General features: G+C 41.1%; 1 protein-coding gene across 5 annotated transcripts in view; it reads right to left on the bottom strand.

Moving 5' to 3' along the window:
• Positions 1 to 2,338: 2,338 nt before the first annotated feature.
• Positions 2,339 to 18,384, bottom strand: part of LOC108239319 (septin-9) — a 63,137-nt gene continuing 47,091 nt past the window's right edge. For 4 of the 5 annotated variants that reach the window (XM_017421965.3, XM_017421968.3, XM_017421966.3 and 1 more), the window contains 9 exons: positions 9,735 to 9,935; positions 8,265 to 8,393; positions 7,936 to 8,017; positions 7,667 to 7,804; positions 6,220 to 6,337; positions 5,776 to 5,871; positions 5,588 to 5,684; positions 4,745 to 4,796; positions 2,339 to 3,661 (listed from right to left, as the gene is read on the bottom strand). In XM_017421965.3, coding sequence (XP_017277454.1) covers positions 3,520 to 3,661; positions 4,745 to 4,796; positions 5,588 to 5,684; positions 5,776 to 5,871; positions 6,220 to 6,337; positions 7,667 to 7,804; positions 7,936 to 8,017; positions 8,265 to 8,393; positions 9,735 to 9,935 — 1,055 coding nt within the window. In that variant the 3' untranslated portion in view covers positions 2,339 to 3,519. Of the gene's footprint in view, positions 3,662 to 4,744; positions 4,797 to 5,587; positions 5,685 to 5,775; positions 5,872 to 6,219; positions 6,338 to 7,666; positions 7,805 to 7,935; positions 8,018 to 8,264; positions 8,394 to 9,734; positions 9,936 to 18,178; positions 18,302 to 18,384 lie in introns of those variants that run through there. The other variant, XM_037978603.1, reaches the window with a different exon arrangement.

Below are 18,384 nucleotides of genomic sequence, written 5' to 3'. Positions count from 1 at the left end.
TGAATGCGAACCAGGGACGCATTCTCGAAAACGGCAAGGGTCATACTTCTGTCGGCCAGTAACTGTGATTACACGCACAGATTTAGGACCCAATTCCATAACTACACACGCCTCGGAGCCTGTTATCTAACCCGTTGTGAATCCACCCTCTCCTTTTGTTTTCCCGAATTCTCGCCGACACTCCGTTCGGGGGAATTTTCCTCTCATATCCGTGCCGCATCTCTGCGTGCAAACCCATTTCCGCCCTCTCTTTGCAGACAGCTAATTGAATTTGCAGCTGACTGTTAATTAACAGCAGAGCTGATCTGCATATAGTCAGATCATTTGCATACAGAGACTTACTCCCCCCTCCTCTATCTGCATGTCTGAGAGCCTGGCACAGAGCCAAGAGCCAGAGTGGAAACTGACTTTGGAGGGAGGAGGAGGATGGAGGAGAAGAAGGTGAGGTGGCTGCCAACAAAGGAGAGGAGGAGGAGACAAACGGGGGCAACGGCACGTCACACCGCCGAACGGAGGAGGGAAATGAATATGCAAATGCATGCAAATAAACTAATCTATGCATGCTCAGACAGACAGACAGCGCCACAGATTTTGCAATCAAGTTGACTAATTAGTGAGTCAAAGGGGGAAACGTAACGCCACGCCATGTCGTTATGCTCATCTTACAAACAGGTGTTAATTGGTGGCAAATTGGCGGCTGTAAGCAGATAAACTGGGCAGGTTGGTAACTAGATGTGGCATTTGTCTGGGGGAAAAAAAAAAAAAGCTATAACTAAAGAGATGCGCACAAACTTGACGTGATTGGGGGATAAAATTAAATAAATAAATTTACTCCTTAAAAGAAATCCTTTAACCACATTATTTATATTCATATTAAAAATTCTTTGATGAAAAATGTGTAAAAATGCTTCTTTTCCAGAGGGCTCGTTCTGCTCTGATGGGTGCCATTCATCACTGTGCCAGCTCTGACCCAAATTAATAACCCCCCACCTTTAATGCTTGGTAAGAGGGTGTTTCTGCCTACCTATTGTGAGAGGGGATGACATGCTTGCATCTGTGTTGAAATCCTGCAGCACCGTGGCAAACCTACTGTCGCCGAGCACTTGAACAGCTGGAATGGAGCAATCTGGGAGAAACACACGAGCTGATAGACTCAGAGTTTAACTCCACGTGCATTCTAGGACTTAAATTCAGCTCCACGTGTGCGCAGCCCGTTCAAGCCAGCCGTCTCCGTCTCTCTTGGAAATGCCAACTTCATTAGTATCCATACAGCGTGCAGCTTGTTAATGAAAGTCATTAAACAGGCGGCGGAGTGCTGGGCGGCTGCCAGCGAGACGACTGCTCGGTGGCGGCGGGTTGCGGCCGGCGCCGAGCAGAGCTGCAGCTGCTTCGCTGCCGTTCAGTCCTGGAAGGAAAAAAAAAAGGGAGCTGGGGGGAACAAGAAGGTCTCAGATTATGAGACGAAGGGCTTAGGCTTGTAAGAGGGTCACAGATATGAGTGCACCAAATGAAAACAATCGAGGGACTGGGCACAGAGAACACCATTTTCAGAAGTTAAGCTTTAATTTAACATTTAAAAATGAGCAAATGTTTAAACCATGACTTGACTGTAAGAGTTAGACTTCTGAACAGCAACTAATTTCCCATCAGTGTCATGTTTACTGTAGATGATCCTAAATATGAAATAAAACTTTTTTAAATCACTACACTAGAAATGTTAATTTATCATTCGTCTTTGCTCAATTTATACAAACCAGACCACTCGGGAGTATAATAATCTGTTAAAATGAACTCAAGTTGTTGCATTAGCCATTAGGTTTAACCCCGTTTAGAGCCAGCTGCTTCAGTACCTCCGGACGCCGATATCTGCGCGACCTCGCGGACTCTGTGGACTCCTCCCTTCTTCCTAAGTGAGGAAGAAAAGATGCACTCGTGCGTTCCAAGTAATTAGTGCTAATCAGCTGTGCAGTGTCCAAAGTAGGCAGCCATATTGATTTCAGAAGCTAATCAAGAAAAGGCTTAATGACGATGTAAGGGTTGCACCAAGCGAATTCCAGCTGCAGTTAAATGCCGTGGGGGTCCTGAGGAGCAGAAACTGATCTAAACTGTGTGCAGGCTGGGTTCACGTTAGGACGAACAGTTTATACAAGAGTCCTAAAGGGATGGTTCAGAGGTTTTGTTCTGTGGGAAGGTTATGAACAGTTAATATCTTACCTGCCGTAGATAGCTGCTTGGCTTGCCTCGGTTTGCAGAAAAAGAGCTCATTTCTGACTGGGCTGAAGAGCTAACAGCTAGTCTGAGCGGGGCCTATTGCTTTAAAGTGAAATAGTCCGATCAAAACGTTTTACATCTTCAATCTTTATTTCCTTAAAATAAGATAAAAGGGAAATTTGTTATCAATAGTACAAATACAAAAGTGTATCAGAAGAAAGGCAAATATAAAAGAGCATGACAGCTTTGGGAATAAGATATGGCTGAAAGAGAGATTCTTGGTACATTATAGTAAATAAAAATAAAGTGGGCTGGTCGATGGGAGACTAGATAATTTTCCAGATAAATGACACAGGATTAAAAAAAAAGAAAAAAAAGAAATGTATTTCAGGTGGAACCAAAAACTCGCTCTTTCCAGTTTGCTAGCAAAACATTCTCCAATAAATAAGGCACTACGGTGGGCCTAAAAAGCAGGATAACTTCCCCGTGTTGGCAAGTTTGTGTTTCTAATCTGAATAAGTGGACCACAGCTGATGAAAAACATTCACATTTTATAAACGTGCATAAATACTTTTTTCCATCTTAAATCACGCTTAAGATATCTGAAATAATAAACATCGACATTTATAACTGGGATGGTAAAAAGACCTGACATCTATATTTAACAGGATAAAAACATTTAAAGGCAAAAACCCAAGAAGTGACAAAAAAAAAAAAAAAAAAGAGTCAAACATGATGTGCTATTTGGTAACCTTTGGTTGTGCGGGACGAGCTGCATTATTGTGACTGTATGCATGTTGGGAAAGTACCAACATGCTTCATCCATAACAGATTCTGTAGTGATCATACACGATGTGAACATCAACACTTTCCACACAACAGACAGAAAACTGCTTCTGCTGGGACACATTCCTATAAGATGCACAAATAAAACAATAAAATTTAATGTTAGTGATTAAAGCAAATCTGGCACAGGGTGAGAGTCCATTCTGCTTGGTAGGAAAAAAAAAAAAAAAAAAAGAGGTTTTGGCACCACAAAAACGAACTGAGATCTGCAAGAAGCTGCAGCACAACTTGAAGGCTTCTCTTCACCGTCTTTGTCAGCAATAAACGGAGAATAAGGATCATTTAGAGAAGGTCAGAAACTGACATGTGGAGTCCTTGAACTTGCAGAAAGTCATTAAAAATAAAAGTCCTTCTGGCATGTTTCTATCCCACCTGTGAGATGGGAGCGGGAGTGGTGGGATGACCAACGTCTCGGAGCTGAACGCGTTAAACGGCCGGCGCAGGTGGGGCTGGCGGGGGGGTCTACATCTCGTGGGCGGTCAGGTGATGCTCTGGGACGCCGTTGGCATGAGCCACCGTAGTGTTATTCTCGTTGAGGCGCCTCACGCGGTACATTTCGTAGTGGATGCTGCTGGTGATGTCCTTGATGTTCTGCATGTGAGTCCTAAAAACAGAGGAATTCGGTTTGGTTCTACGACTCAAAATGTTTTAATTCAAGATAACCACAGTTAACATGAAAGAGAAACTTGGCCTAAACAAACGATTTAAATATGCAGGTATAAAAACCAAAAGCACCTTGGGGCTTTGTCTACCTAAAACAAAACAGTCTGACAGAATCCAGATAATGCACGCAGTCCTAAAGCTCATATTTAATTGGTGTTTTATTCCTGTAAATACACTAAAAATATTTGTTTACACCCTAAGTTTAAGACGTGACCTTTTCTGCATTTACTGCAAATATAAATCTAAAGAATTTAAAACAAAAAACACTGGAAAAGTGCTTTAATTCTGCTATACAGGAGCTTTGAAACAGTCTAGATAATATCAGAGCTGCAGACTTTTCAGCATTAACATTAGAGAACATGTTTGTGCTTTACTGAGTTCATAGGACAAGTAAAGTTAATCAGACACATCCTGTTTTGGGTTTTCTTTTAGTACAAAGAGTCAAATTCAATGGCTCTCCTTTTCTCTGGCGGTTTACATTTCTATAATTTCTTCCAAACTGACATGCAGGCTCTGCAAAGTGAAATCCATCCATCCATGTTGTTTTACTTGCTTCTCCTTTCCGGGTCACAGGGAGCTGGTGTCCATCTCCAGCAGTCACTGTGAGAGGCGGGGGACACCCTGGACAGGTCGCAAGTCCATCACAGGGACACAACCATCCATCCTCTCATCCACAGCCGGGGACAATTTTGTTTTTAAAGAGTTATCAGATAGTCTAAGAGGCATGTTTTTGGTCTGTGGGAGGAAACCCAAGTGTTCACATGGAGAACATGAAACTTCCACACAACAAGACAACCTTCTTGCTGTGAGGCGGCAGCGTTAATCACTGCTCCACCGGGCTGCCCATAAAGTGAAGAGTGAGGAAAAAGCTAACATTTCAGACATGATCTAAAAATAAAAGAAATCATCCTCATCTATAGAGAATAAATCTTTCCAAAATTAATCTAATGTTACATATTGCATAAAGAAACTGCAATGTGTTTCCAACATGATAAAGCTCAAACATGAAAACAAATCCACTCACCTGATGAGGAGGTCCCGTAAATAGGCAAACTCACAGTGGGCTATGTTCTCAACTACAGGAGAGAGGAAAAAGATACAAGTCTTGAGCTAAAACAAGAATGTAATCTGTTTGTGTGACTGACAGAAAAAAAAAGAATCAAAAGATGTGAAATTTGAGCTCTTTGCTTTGTAAACATGAGAGCTAAACAGTCCAGCAGGTGGCGCCATCGTGTCCAGCTTTAAAGACAGACGTGTCAACACTCTGCCCTCACCTACTGCACAGATCTCTGCAGCTATGTCGTTCTGAGGAGATAAAGATAACTGCACTGAAAACACAGACCAGATGAACACACACACACACGAGTGTCTGCAGGAAATGAAACTTCCTTAATGAGACATTCGATAGGGGCGTGGTGCCTCCTGTCTGGAGTGGATAACAATTAAATATCGAATCCCAGCGCTGCAGTAAAACATGAGTATGAACAAGCAGAGGGAATCATTTCACAAACACAAACAGATGTTTATCCATTCTGGTCGTTGCTGTTTAGTCTTTATAAATCAGGGCATCGAAATCAACAGGCGATAAATTTAGCTGCATCCTATGCAGGCATCCACAGTGCATCTATTTTTGTGTCCGTGGGAACATTAAGTAAACTAATTTGAGCTCTTCAGCCACAGTCTGCTGGAAGTTCGAGCCAGCTGCGTGATGGGCCACGAGAGTCTGAAAACTGGAAGGAAAACTCAGCACTGACTAACTTACTGCAACTCATCCTGATTTTCTTCTGGCTCTTAAACCATTTCCATCAAACTGTGTATGAGCTTCTGTTATTGAAGATTATTAGAAAATTAAGGAGGAGAGACGTACCTTCAATGGTTCCCCACTTGGTCTTCCTCCCCAGCAGCCTCCTGCCGTTAACCTGGTACTCCTGATCGCTGCCCACCACAGCAAAAGGGATCATCTCCTGCTCCAAAATTTTACACACAGCAGAGTTCAGTAAAAATACCCAAAAGGAATGTTACACATTAGTTAAAACTTAAACTTTAAGCTTTTACCCTGATCTTTTCATTAATCATCCTGTCCTCTGCGTCCTCATCGAACTCCTTCTGGGGGTACACGTCAATCCCGTTGGCCCGCAGCTCTTCTCTGATCTGATGAAAACAACAAACACTCCGTCACAGGTTTTAAAGAATCCAACCAAAAGTCATTTCATTTCAGAAGCAATTAAGCAAACAAGCTTAAAGACCATAAAACAAATAAGTTCTACAGAGAACACATTATTTTGGTTCAACTTTAATCTGCACTAAAAAGTTCAAGTCAATCATTAACTGCAGGCTGTAAATTATAAACAGCATGACATGATGAATGGTTATCTATAAACCTGAGTAAATAAAAACATTAAGCATCTATATTATGCTATTAATAAAGGTTTGGACAACATAAAGAGGACAGGAAGAAAGTAAAAACAGTGAAAGGAAATCCAGAGAAGCAGAATCTACCTTCTGTTTGAAGAAGTCCCTCTCCTCCAGCGTGAGCGTGTCCGCCTTGGCGATGACCGGGACGATGTTGACCACCTTACTGAGACGTCTCATAAATTCTACATCCAGAGGTCGCAGGCTGAGAGGGAAGGAGAGGAAACGGAAACGATTAGAAGTAGGAACAGAATCGTAAACATGTAATACGAAATCATCCCACTAGAGGGCAGATGCTACCAACAGTAGTCCCAGATGAAGTAAAATCTGCAGCTATTCACTGTGCATCCAGGAAAAGATCATAATATACAATCTGTTTATCAAAAAAAGCTTCATGTGCTTGAAAAGACCTGTGGCTCCTGTAGGTTTCAGTGTTTTTTCTGTTGTTTAATCAGACACTCAAGCAAAAGCTGAATTAAGAAGTGTCAAACTGATTGCACGTCTTCAGACACAGACTCTGCCGTCCTTCCTGCCTCTCCTCTGTTAGGCCTTTCAGGACAAACCCCGAGCAGCTGCTGCTCAGGCTAAATGTCATCTGTACCGTTGGATCAACATGAAACAGAGCTGGGGGGGGGGGGGGGGGGGGCATTTCACACCAGCACCCTGCCTGAGTAAAGACAGACCATGACACAGAAATTAATAGAGCAGCAGCACTTGAAACGCTCTGTTATCATCTGGCTCTTTGTGTGTGTGGTCAAAAGAGACAGCTGCTCCAATGGGTTTTCCTAAAACCCATGAAGCTCAATTGGAGTCTCAAGTTATAAAGAAAGCTATGGAAACGCGCCGCAAATCGCTTGATGGACACACGAGGGTATGCGTAAACATCCACTAACTCCCTCTGCATGTAAAGCCCGGGTCCCTGAGCTCCAGTAACTGCAGGGCTGAGCCAACAGAGAGCAGATTAGGCTGTTCGATCAGAGCCAGATGTTTGCATCTGTAAGGAATCCAAGGAGCAATTCAGGAGAAATTGGGATACTGTGCCGGTTCAGAGCTTGACAAGAGCAGCCAGCATGGAACGGTAAATCCAAAACCAGTAAAAAACAAAAAAAAGACAACTGGACTTCTATTCTGTCCAGTTGTTTTGTAAAATATATTCTATTTTTTGGGATTTGCCACGTCCTGGATGACCGAATCTACACGACCAGTATGGAACGGTGCTCTGGGATATGTTGCTTTGCTTTTACAGGAAAGCATAGGAGAGTGTGTGTTCAGCATGAAGGGGTAACAAAGCCCCGGTTTAGGTTTTAAAACCTGGGGCTAAACAAAGACAGCCGGAGTGAAAACATGCAGACATAAACAGGCAAAACAGACTAACAGCAGCTGAAGTTAATCTGTCTCAGGGTCAGGTCTTTTAAAAATGACTCAATCTGTCATTTTTTTGTGTTGACTGACACGAATGATGTTTTTAATTTGTGTGTATAAAATGAAGCTAGTTTCCTTTTCATACATGACTAATGTTGGTGTGTGTTGTTACCAGTGTCCGGTTGGAGGGATGAAGTAAATGCAACAGTGAACTCTGGAGTCTGGAATCCTTTTCTTTCTGTTGATGTTGATTTCCTCCTGCAGGTACGCTTCATACTGGTCATTAATGAACTTCATGATGGGCTGCCAGCTAAGGTATGCAGTGAGGCATTAATGAGAGAAAGGACAGGGGGGAAAAAAAGGGGGGGGTGTTTTGTCAGATGCTGGTGGGGCTGTAACATTTCTGATCTGATGTATTGTGTGGTGATGGTAGGTTTGTACCAGTTTTCATTGTTGATCTGGTCTCCGAATCCTGGCGTGTCAATGACCGTCAGCTTCATTCTCACGCCCTTCTCCTCGATGTCTGCGAACAAAACACACAAACAAAGCCAACCTGCGTGAGCACAGGAACATCCTGAGGTATCATTTATAAACCCTTTTACACCAGATATTTTAATGGGTACAGAAAAGTAAGATGATTCAACCAGCTGCCCATTTTCTCTTCTGATATTTATTAGTTTTGAAGAGAATAGTTGCTATAAAACAAGCTAGAGGAAAACAAAGATGAGCAGAAGGAAACAACATCAACAGTGAAGCTGTTCCACGTGTACCATGACTGATGGACTTGATTTCCACTGTTTTGGGGATTTTCTCCTGGGCTGTAGCCAGCACAGACTTCCGGCTGACTTTTGACTTGAAAAGTGTGTTCATTAGAGTTGACTTTCCAAGGCCACTCTGTCCTGTAAGCAAAAAGGCACCAAGTCAGTCAATCCTCAACAGTTTACATGCTAATGCAACAATAAATCAGTTTGAAACTCAAGATAACTGCAGCTGTCCTTTAATGCAACATCTATCTGCAAAACTCTTGCTGTTCAAATTATTGCATAAGTGGTCTTGTAGGTATCTAACAGTCCAATAGTTGTAGCAGCTTGTTGATAAAATCTTCTTTGTCTAAATAAAAAGAGACAAACGTTACAGTCCTAACATGGGTTAATTAGGGAGGAGTTTGGAGCAGCCATTTGGGAAGTGACTATTCATAGTTCAGCTTCAGGTTATGTAAACATCAAGAAGCTTCCTGATTTATGGCGATGAACTCGAAACAGTGCAAGAGCAAGCAGGCAGAGAAATGGACAAAGCTGAAGCTCCCAACAGCTGGAACTTGTGGGAGCACTTTGGTTTTGTTAATGCCGATCTCTGCTGCGTTCAATCTGTCTGAAACAGCCATGAAAAGATCCAACTTTCTTCCCTTAACCACATCACTGCAGATGGGGCCAAACCTGAGTTGAAGCACTGCAGATATATTTATAAATTCCAGATTTAGAAGTCATCAGCAAATTATTAAGCAAAAGTGATGACAATCTATTTTTATGCAGTTCCTTATTGTGCTTTTGATGACAAAGGCTGTTTGTTTATTAACATAAAGAGGAAGCTTATTGTTCTGTTGACTTTAAAAGTCTGTCATCATGCAACTACAGCACTTAGTCATCAGTATGAAAACTGACTCCGCTCACACAAACAACCCTTCTTTTTTTTTTTTTTTTTAAAGCATCAATCCTCCCAGAGTGTAATTTAACCTGAATGAAAAAAACAACACATGGGAACAAACGATGCTTTGTTTTTTACCGTCTCAACCCTAAGGCTGCTTCTAAAGGAAACTTTAAAAAAAAAAAAAAAGTGACAACTGCCACGACATTATCCAGAGGAGCCGTACATCTAAGACGTGGCTTTTATGGAGGCCTGGTTGCTGCTGAGGTGTGTGTAATTAACAAGGTGTCTGATCACACCGAGGGCGACTAAATGAAAGAGAGTCTGAAGTCCTACTGTGAGGGGCTGCTTATTAAAAAATAAAAAGTTTGAGGAGTCTGCTTTCAGTCAAAAACTTGATTAAAGAGTAAATGAAAAGATCGTAGTCATTATGAGGGAAAAAAAAACATTTGAATGAAATGATGAGTTGACTTGTATGATTAAAAGCTCAGAATATATAAGGGTAAGGATGAATAAAAATTCAGTACAAAGTGAAGTTTGGACCTCAGATTATATAGCAAAGTGCATTTTATTGAGCGGTAACATGTGAAACCTACCAACAACCATGATGTTGAGCTCAAAACCCTGCTTCATGGCCTTCCTCCTCATCTGCTCCAGAATGGCGTCGATACCAACATAACTGAAGTCCAATACAGGACCACCTGTCTTCTCACCGTAGACCGCTGGGGACACCACAGTGTCCGGCACCGCCGCCTCAGACATGGCACTGCTGCTGTTGCTGCTAAACACTTCAGGTCCTGGTTCGACACACAGAAAGGGAGGGAAAAGGTTAAAGTGATGCATTTTTTTTTTTTTTTTTTTTTAAAAGGGACTAAACATGATCAGGAAGGAAAGGGGTCAAGCAAAGTCCTAGAAGTCTCATTAGCAATCTAAAGAATGTGACAAACAGGCACCGTCTGATAAGGAAAGTGCCTCCATACTGCAAGAACTTCAAGAATTTAGGGAAATATCTGAAAGAGAATTGCTGTGCTAAAATGTTTAAGCAGGTAAAAAGTATGATGCGTGCAATACAATAAGCTTAGCAGGATTTAGATGCTTTATTGGAAATTTGAAACAAATCAGGTAAGGTTTAGGTTGCCAGAGTCTGAAGCTTTACTGGCAACACTGAGGCTGTGCTTCGATGGTAACACTTCCTTACATTCCAACACGGTGATCTCAGTCAGGTTTACAGACTGTAAGCTGTCTTAACAGTGTGTTAAAACTTAATTACACGTTCTTCTTGCATTTATTCCACCCGACAAGTTCAAAATAATGTAAGAAAAAGAAAAGTTATTTGGTACAAATGATGTCCCACAGTTGGCTAAAACACACCGATCCAAATCTGAGAGCTGGAACAAAACCACCAGAAATCTGATCACTGATTTGTCCATGTTTGGTCTGCATGCAGCTACAGTCGGTGATTTTCAGCTTAAACCGGCAAAAATACACTTAATTTACCTGAACAGAAGCACCGAGACCACAACTGAACTTTACCTGAATTTTTTTATGTATTTGGGCATAAAAAAAAGCACAAAATAAAAATCTGTCCACAACAACATCCTGCGCATCTAAAAGCTGTTTCACTACCGTCCACTGAACAATAAAAACCTTACTGTAAAAAATTAATGGTTTTAGTGATTAATAAGCTTAACAAAAACCAAGTCAACAGGACCAACCCTAAATGATGAGCACATTTTTCATTAAAGGAGATATTTCAATGATGATCTAAGTGGTGATTTGACTGACATGTATTGCCACCCCCACATCACCCCTGCTCAAAAAACAAAAACACACCATTTATCTAAAAGGTTTAAACAGAAGGGAGTCCGTCTCTCAACACTGTTTCTTGACTCAACAGAAAACTATTAGAAAGTATGTTATCTTGTATTAAAGTACTTCAGATTTGGCACGTTATTACACCAGTTTGTTTAGTTAAGGATTAGCTCAAGTACTTCTGTGGAATGACTACAACTGTGTGTCTATTTATAAAAAGGAATTATTCAAGTTTTAGTCTGATCCTTGAAGGTCACACATGCAGAGAAGGTAAAGAATTTACACTACTGTGTTTATCAGTCTGTGTCTGCTACCCTTCACGAGGCCTCCCGTTCCTTCTCTTTATATTGTACAATGTTATTGTCCTGTTAATGTGAGACTGGCAACGAAGCTGTAATCTGACCCTCTCCCAGTTACACACACACATTCAATCACAGCTTGACTGTGTCCATTTAAACCTGGTTGTCGCCACATACTCAGCCTTTTTGTTTTGACATGACTTGAACACACACGGACGATGACCTGCAGAGATGAACATACAAATATCTTTAGTCCAGATTGTTGGACAAGCTTTAACATCCGTTAGATTCCAGCAAACATTCGGTCTGCCACAAAGAAGTCCAGGCAACAGTTCACCTAAAGTCACTTAAACCCTTAAAGCAGCAGGGATCGGTATTACTGTCGGGAGAAAAGCCACACTTCAAACTGACCTTGGTTTGATTAATGAAAGAAAAAGAAATCAGTGAAGAATAACACTGCTGTGGAAATTCAAAACACACAGTCCTACTTTTATAGTTGCCCCATTGTGTGAATCCATGTGTCATAGAGACCCACCTATGGAAGCAGCAGCTCTCCTGGCCTCCTTCACCACTTCCCTATCCTGTTCCAGCAGTCAGTCAGCAACTCACTGCGACTCAGTGCCCTCCACCTCGCCTCTGCACATCCCTCGTTCTCATATCTTTGCTCTTCTCTTTCCTCACAGTTTCAACATTTCCCCTTTTGTCACTCTGATTCTTCCTCTCTTCTCATTAGACCTTTTCTCCATTTTCACCTCCAATTAGTTTCTGTTGCTTTCACTTTTGTATATCTTGCTTGTAGCTTGAACATGTTTCATCTCATCCGCCCTGAACCTTTTTTACTCTGGTTACCGTTCCTGACGTTCCGTTTGATCTCGGCCTGGTTGCTGGCACACTTTGACAGGCACAACAGTAACAACAGCTTTTGAGCCTGAAGCTTGATACCTGCAAAAACATCAAAGGAAACAAACAAAAGGAACAAAGATTCATAGATACTCAAGATACAGTATCAGCCTCCGTGTGCTCGAATCTCACCTTACTGCAGCCTAAAAGGTAAACTCAAGTCCTTAAAACTTGTTCAGTAAATGACAAATGCTCAAAACAAGTTCATCTATCAACAATTTGGGATCATTTACTGTGTCACTGATGAACAACCAAGCATATTTATATGTCAGAGAACTTTTTGTTTTGGCCATGGCCCATTTGGTCAGAATTGAATTTTTCAAAAGCTTTGTGTGCAGCTGCAATGAGAGCTTTCTGCAATAAGTATCTTATTTAAAATAAAACAACAGAATTTTAAATCCTCATCTATCGTATTAACAAGCAGCCTGTTCTGTTTAATAGTAAAAACATTAGTCTCCTTGTGTGAGTGGAAATATTCAAAAGCCAACAAGAGGCGCGGTGAATGGAAGGGACTGAAAGATTAACGAAACGTTTCCCAGGCTGAAGCAGGGAGGCTCTTCAAAGCATTGTTCCCCGTCCTTCATGATGGCAAACCACTAATTTTCCCTAAAGCCAAAGTTGAGCCAAACACCGTAAACAACTAGGCAAACATCCAACACACAAAAGGACCAAGTCCTGGACGACCACTGTGGGAAACCCAGCTTTACTCAAGAACCAAGATAAATCACTTTCATTACAGGTAGTAAACTGTTGCCAACTTCAGTAAACATGAAATCCCAAAACGTAGAGGTGTTGATACAAGTATGTCAAGCTGCGAGTGAAACATTCTCCCGTCCGAGCGGCTGTTCGGAGAGAGAGAGAGAGTCGAACCAGAGCGGTGAAGGACTTCAGTTCCCTCCAACTGGAGACCATTTATGAGACGGAGGTATTCACCATCTTCAGCTCATCCAAGGTGTTCTGCAGCTCTGTAATGGTTCCAAGCCAATAAACACAGGTGTCAGGAGACGAGGAGTAGATGGTAAAATATGTGACCTCTCTCTGTAAAATGTCCCAGACTGGCAGCTCAGCAGCTGGTGGACATTAAACCTGACCACAGACATTTTGGAATTGCAAAAAAAAAAAAAAAATGTGGTCGATATCAGGTTAAGCAAAGATGGGAAGAGACGGAACCGTGTAGGGGTTTGTTGCGACTTCTTAAACCTTCTGATCAGGTTTTGTTGTAAATGGTTTAACTTATCTTAGTGGGGTTTTTTATTTTCCTTTGAAAATTAGTTGCACATTTTTCAGCTTTTCCTCTCCAGCTTTGAGGAAAATAAGAATATCTCTTATTTTAATGCATCAGTCTCTCCTGAGGGGGAAAAAATATGAACAGGTGAATAAACTATTAAGGTCTCTCATTTTAAACCTCAGTTTTTGTCAAATTTATTAAGCTAAAAGGTTTTTAAGCTCTGGAGGAGGATGTTTTCTAGTGGAATAAATCGATCGGTGACTTCATATTCACCATTTATCACTGACTTAAGAGTAAATCATCCTTCTGATTTGTTTTCTTTTCTTTTTCCAAAATCCTGAACCAGATCCAGTACTAAATCACTACTTTGAAGCAAGAGAAGAAAATTAATTGTAGTAACTGGAAAGCAAAGAGTGCCTTCTTGGACTTGCTGTGTAGCTGTTTTCTATTAGAGTCACAAAAGATTTTTGTGTGTGTGATCCAGCGGTATCAAATTTCTTCGCTTTTGCAAATACAGCCAGCAGTCTTCTAAACCACAAAGCGTTTTTTTTTTTCAAATAGGAGGAGGAAAACAAAAGCAGAAAGCGTGAAAAAAAGAAGTGTGGGGATAAGGAGGAGATAAAAGCGAAGAAGTAAAAAGGAAGAGGTCCTTGGAGCGTGGGGGAGGCAGAAAAAGATAAAGGTCAGGGAAAGGAGGAGGACACAGGAAAGCATGTAGAACGGAGGAGGGGAAAGGAAAAAGGAAAGACTGTGTGGACAGTTGACTTGGTGATTTATTTCACTTTTTGGCCCGAGGCATTCCTCGCTAACTACACACAGGCCTCCAAACCGGCATGTAAATGCATTTTAAACAGACTTAACACGTTCGCCGCTTGGTTTCCTCAAAAGTCTCTGCAATGGTGACGAACCAAAGAGAGAAACTGACTGTGCCTGGTGGCAGCGCGGCCAAAACCACTGAGCTTTGCCTCAGCTGTCCAAAGTGTTGATCTTGACAGCGTAGCGAGCAGGTCAGAGGTCATGTTCCAGTTTTGGTTGGAAAAGAGCTGCTCTGAGGTTACTCCCCTTGCGACAAACCAGTGGTTTGACCCGCAGCACAAACAAGCCTGAATCACAAGAATGGAATCCAGAAAGTGAGAAATGGACCAGAAACCTGGATCAAGAAGAGTGTTTGTAACTCAGAGTCACTTACTGGATTCCTAAAACTCTGATCTCGCCAAGAAGTTCTTTTGTTTGAAACCTTTTACAACTGTTGCATACGACACAAATCTTCCTGGATTTGTTTCTTTTACAATAAAAGCAGCTTTGCTTTAAGAAAATGGTCACATTGATATTACTCTTCATCTGTTTTCAGAAACCTTTCTGAAAACCTTTCGTAATTTCACCCAAGTTTATTAATATATTCTAGGAGCAAAGTGTAAAATGTAAGGCAGTTTTCAGCCACAAACCTCATGTCTCCAACATTTTTACTCTTATTTCATTACACAATAAAAATGTTACTTCTGTCAAAAAACTCAATGCATCATTTTGTAGGTTAGTGTATAAACAACTATCCACAATAACTTAAAGGCTGCAGAGAACTCGTGTTTCTAAAGTACTCGTAAGGAACTCCAAGCCAAACACTCATTTAAGGACTAATCCACCAAAATCTTTTTTATGAGCTTTATTTATAACCATCTGCTGCTTTTGAACTTTATTTACATTCCCAGACAGGACAAAGGAGGTCTGCATTTGGGTCTCATCCTAACATTGCTGGATTTGTTTTGATGGGGACGCAGATGCTTCTTGAGAAGTGTGTGGGCTGTGGCGAATTATGCTCGCTGAGATAAAATTCAAAATAGTACTGGGTTCAAGCCATTACAGGGATTCTTCCCATACGAAGAAGAGGTCCAAAACCCAGCAGAATCCTGTGTTTTTCTTTGAACAAGGGTTCCACCAGCCCTGCAGCACAGAATCAGTTTGATACCCCTGACCATAAACACGCATCCTTAGACAAACACATTTTCCCCGCCCCTGACAGTGAATCCCTTAATAAAAAGGGGGAAATTGGGATGGTGGCAATGCAAACATGGTTTGTTGTGTTATTAAAGTCTGGAGTGTTTGTGCAGCAAGGCAGAGTTCCCAGGGTTCTCATCATTCAGCACGTGCCCTTTGACCTGCAGGATCCGACTTGGCCATCGTGCCACCAGGGTACTGAGCCTCGAGCGTCTCCCACATGGTCACATACGAATACGATTTTTATTCTGCATTTGATTTTATGCATGTTTGAAAGGCAACATCTGCAGCCGGGTGTTACTTCTTCCAAAAGTCGAGAAATACACATCGCTGTAATGACAGCAGAAGCCCACAGGTTTGTCTAGACTGCCAGAGGAATGCGTTTGGACTTCAAACTGTAATGATACACAAGAGAACTGTTGTCCTTCTAGGCTCCTCTGACACCAAGCTGCTTACAAAAAAAAAAGATTCCTCTAAATTTTTGAGGTCTTGTGTGCATATTATGAAAGAGTTGCCTGAATCAATGTACATTATAAACACGATGAGTGCACGCAGGAACGTTACGAACTGACAAACCAGTCCAACACTCGTTTGTGTAATTTCTATCTCCACATCTATAATTATGGAAAGCAATTCCACTGCAGCACAACATTCCTCACATAAATGCAGCTGAGTGAGTTTCTATGCTTTGACGATATTGTTTAGCTTCAGGGTTAAATATTTTCGTAAAGTTTTTGGAGCCTCTCAAAAACAAGAGAAGCTGAATTATAAATTGGCACCGTGTTAGTTGTAGATTGTAACGTCATTAGTTTTAGTGAATGGGTCAAAATGTATCAGTGAAATGATCGGTTGGCACAGCATGGGTCCATGGGGTCACAGGGATCAGGAATCTGAACTCTGTTCTCACACATGCTTGACCTCAACATGTTTGCGGATGGATAAAGGTCTCACCACATGGACAGCAGTCAGAAGAAGCTTCATACACAAGAAGAAACTAAAGATTACTGAGAACAAGTTTTAAATGTGCATTTTTTATATAAACACAGGTGAGTTAAAATATGAACGCCACTAATAATAACTAGATATGTTCCTCTTCATTCAGAATGTATAAAATAATCATATGTAAATTTAAACAGACTAGGAAGAATAATACGAGCCAACTTCCTTTCAGTATTGAGGAAGGAAAGCAAAAAGTCTCCAAGGCAACTAACATTTGTTTCACTATGCATGTGAATGTGAGGAAACAGACTAAATATCGCAGCTAAAAGAGCCTTCAGGCTCTCTGACATTACCAGCAGTCTGCAGTGTGATCAAATGGTTGTCACTCAGGTCCTATTCCGGCATCAGGATAAGTATTTATGGACTGTGACTGACCCACATATAGACTCCTGTCTGGTTGCACTTGTACACAATACATTCAGCGGATTAAAGGGCTGAGAGATGGCTTTCTACATTCATATTAGTTTGCATCATTTTATAAATTAATACTTTGCATTTCTGGTTGACTAGATAATTTGTTGATTTGTTGTCAAATTCATATATAAATATAAGCTCATATTTAGTCTCTTCATTTGTTCACACAGCACTCCATGATAAGAGTAAACCTGGCACACCGGTATCTTTAATTACAATTATTTATGTGAATATTGGAGAGCAATTAGACTGAGCACAGATTTGTCTAATAGTAGCTAGACGACCCATCTTTTCATTAAAAGGCAACATGTTTTTTTTTTTAAATAAAACTTTCCAGACATACTTGACACCATTTCTACTGGACATTTAGATGTCTTATAGTAGCTCTCATCTAAAACAGATTAAAATTTTTTTTTCCATCTACCCAAACTAAACAAATACTTAGTCAACAATGCCAGCTTAGCTTAATACAAACACAAAATAATGTTAGGAAGTTTTAACCACTTCTCAAAGCAAACAACACATGCTCACATTTGAAAGCTTACACTAGCCATTCTAAGAATGTACATCAAGCCACAGATCAATTTATTATTACAGAGAACAAGCTACATTCACGCAATGTTTGGCATTTCAAAATCATGACTCAGTTCCACAAGAAACATTAACCTCCTCTGCTGACTAGCTTTCATTCCTACAGCAAACAGAGGTGCACAAAATAAAATATACAAAAGGTGACCTTTTCAGTGCCCCATTAAACACCGGTCTGTTCTCGTCTGTTCTCGCCACAACAGTGCTCCTTTCAACAGCTCTGTGTGTGCGTGCATTCTGCTGAGGCAGAGCAGAGGTGGACGACTCTGGTGAAAAAGGTGAGAGGGCGGCTGGTGCTTTCCGCCGGTTTCGTATTTTCAGAAAGCAATGCCTCCTGTTCTCTAGGTCAGCCTGGATGACACAGAGCGGAGGCCCAGAAAAATAAAATACCGCCACGAGAGCTCTCACAACAATGGCCGAAAGATGAGACGGCAAGGCTGGGACGAGACAATAAACTTGGAGAAACTTTGAATGGGGCTAAAAAAAACAAAACAAAAATACAGCTCTCGGAGAACAAAAAAGGAGGACACCCTTTGATTTTGGTCAGCATTTAATTGCAAGTTTCCTACTAGGAAAGAAATGTCTTCATTTTAAACCTTCTACCATTAAATGAAAGGATTCCTCCAATGCCCTCTTTGTACCAAATGTTTTTTTCTAATCACACAGTGAGAAGGATGCTAATGACCTCTGTGAGCGTTAACATTTCATTTTGCATAAAATCTTTGGAGCATTTGAGAAGCAGAAAATGTCAAGACAAGACATTTGTAGAAGCGTGCTTCTAGATAAAAACTGAAAACATAAGACCAACCTTAAAACTTGACTGCTATAACCACGATTCTTGTCTGTGAAATTGACATCTTCAATAGAGCTCAGAGTTTGTTTATGTTTATCAAAACGGCCATGATGGATACAGAGGCTGACACTGAACTACCTAAAACAATATTAACACACATATCAGCTGGACTTCAAAACAACAGACCTCCTCACGGGAAGAGGATAAAAAAAAAAAAAAAA

The sequence above is a fragment of the Kryptolebias marmoratus genome, linkage group LG12 (assembly GCF_001649575.2).
Source record: "Kryptolebias marmoratus isolate JLee-2015 linkage group LG12, ASM164957v2, whole genome shotgun sequence".
NCBI lineage: Eukaryota > Metazoa > Chordata > Actinopteri > Cyprinodontiformes > Rivulidae > Kryptolebias > Kryptolebias marmoratus.
Note: the sequence above shows the minus strand (reverse complement) of the source record. Positions and strands in the feature narration are given on the sequence as shown.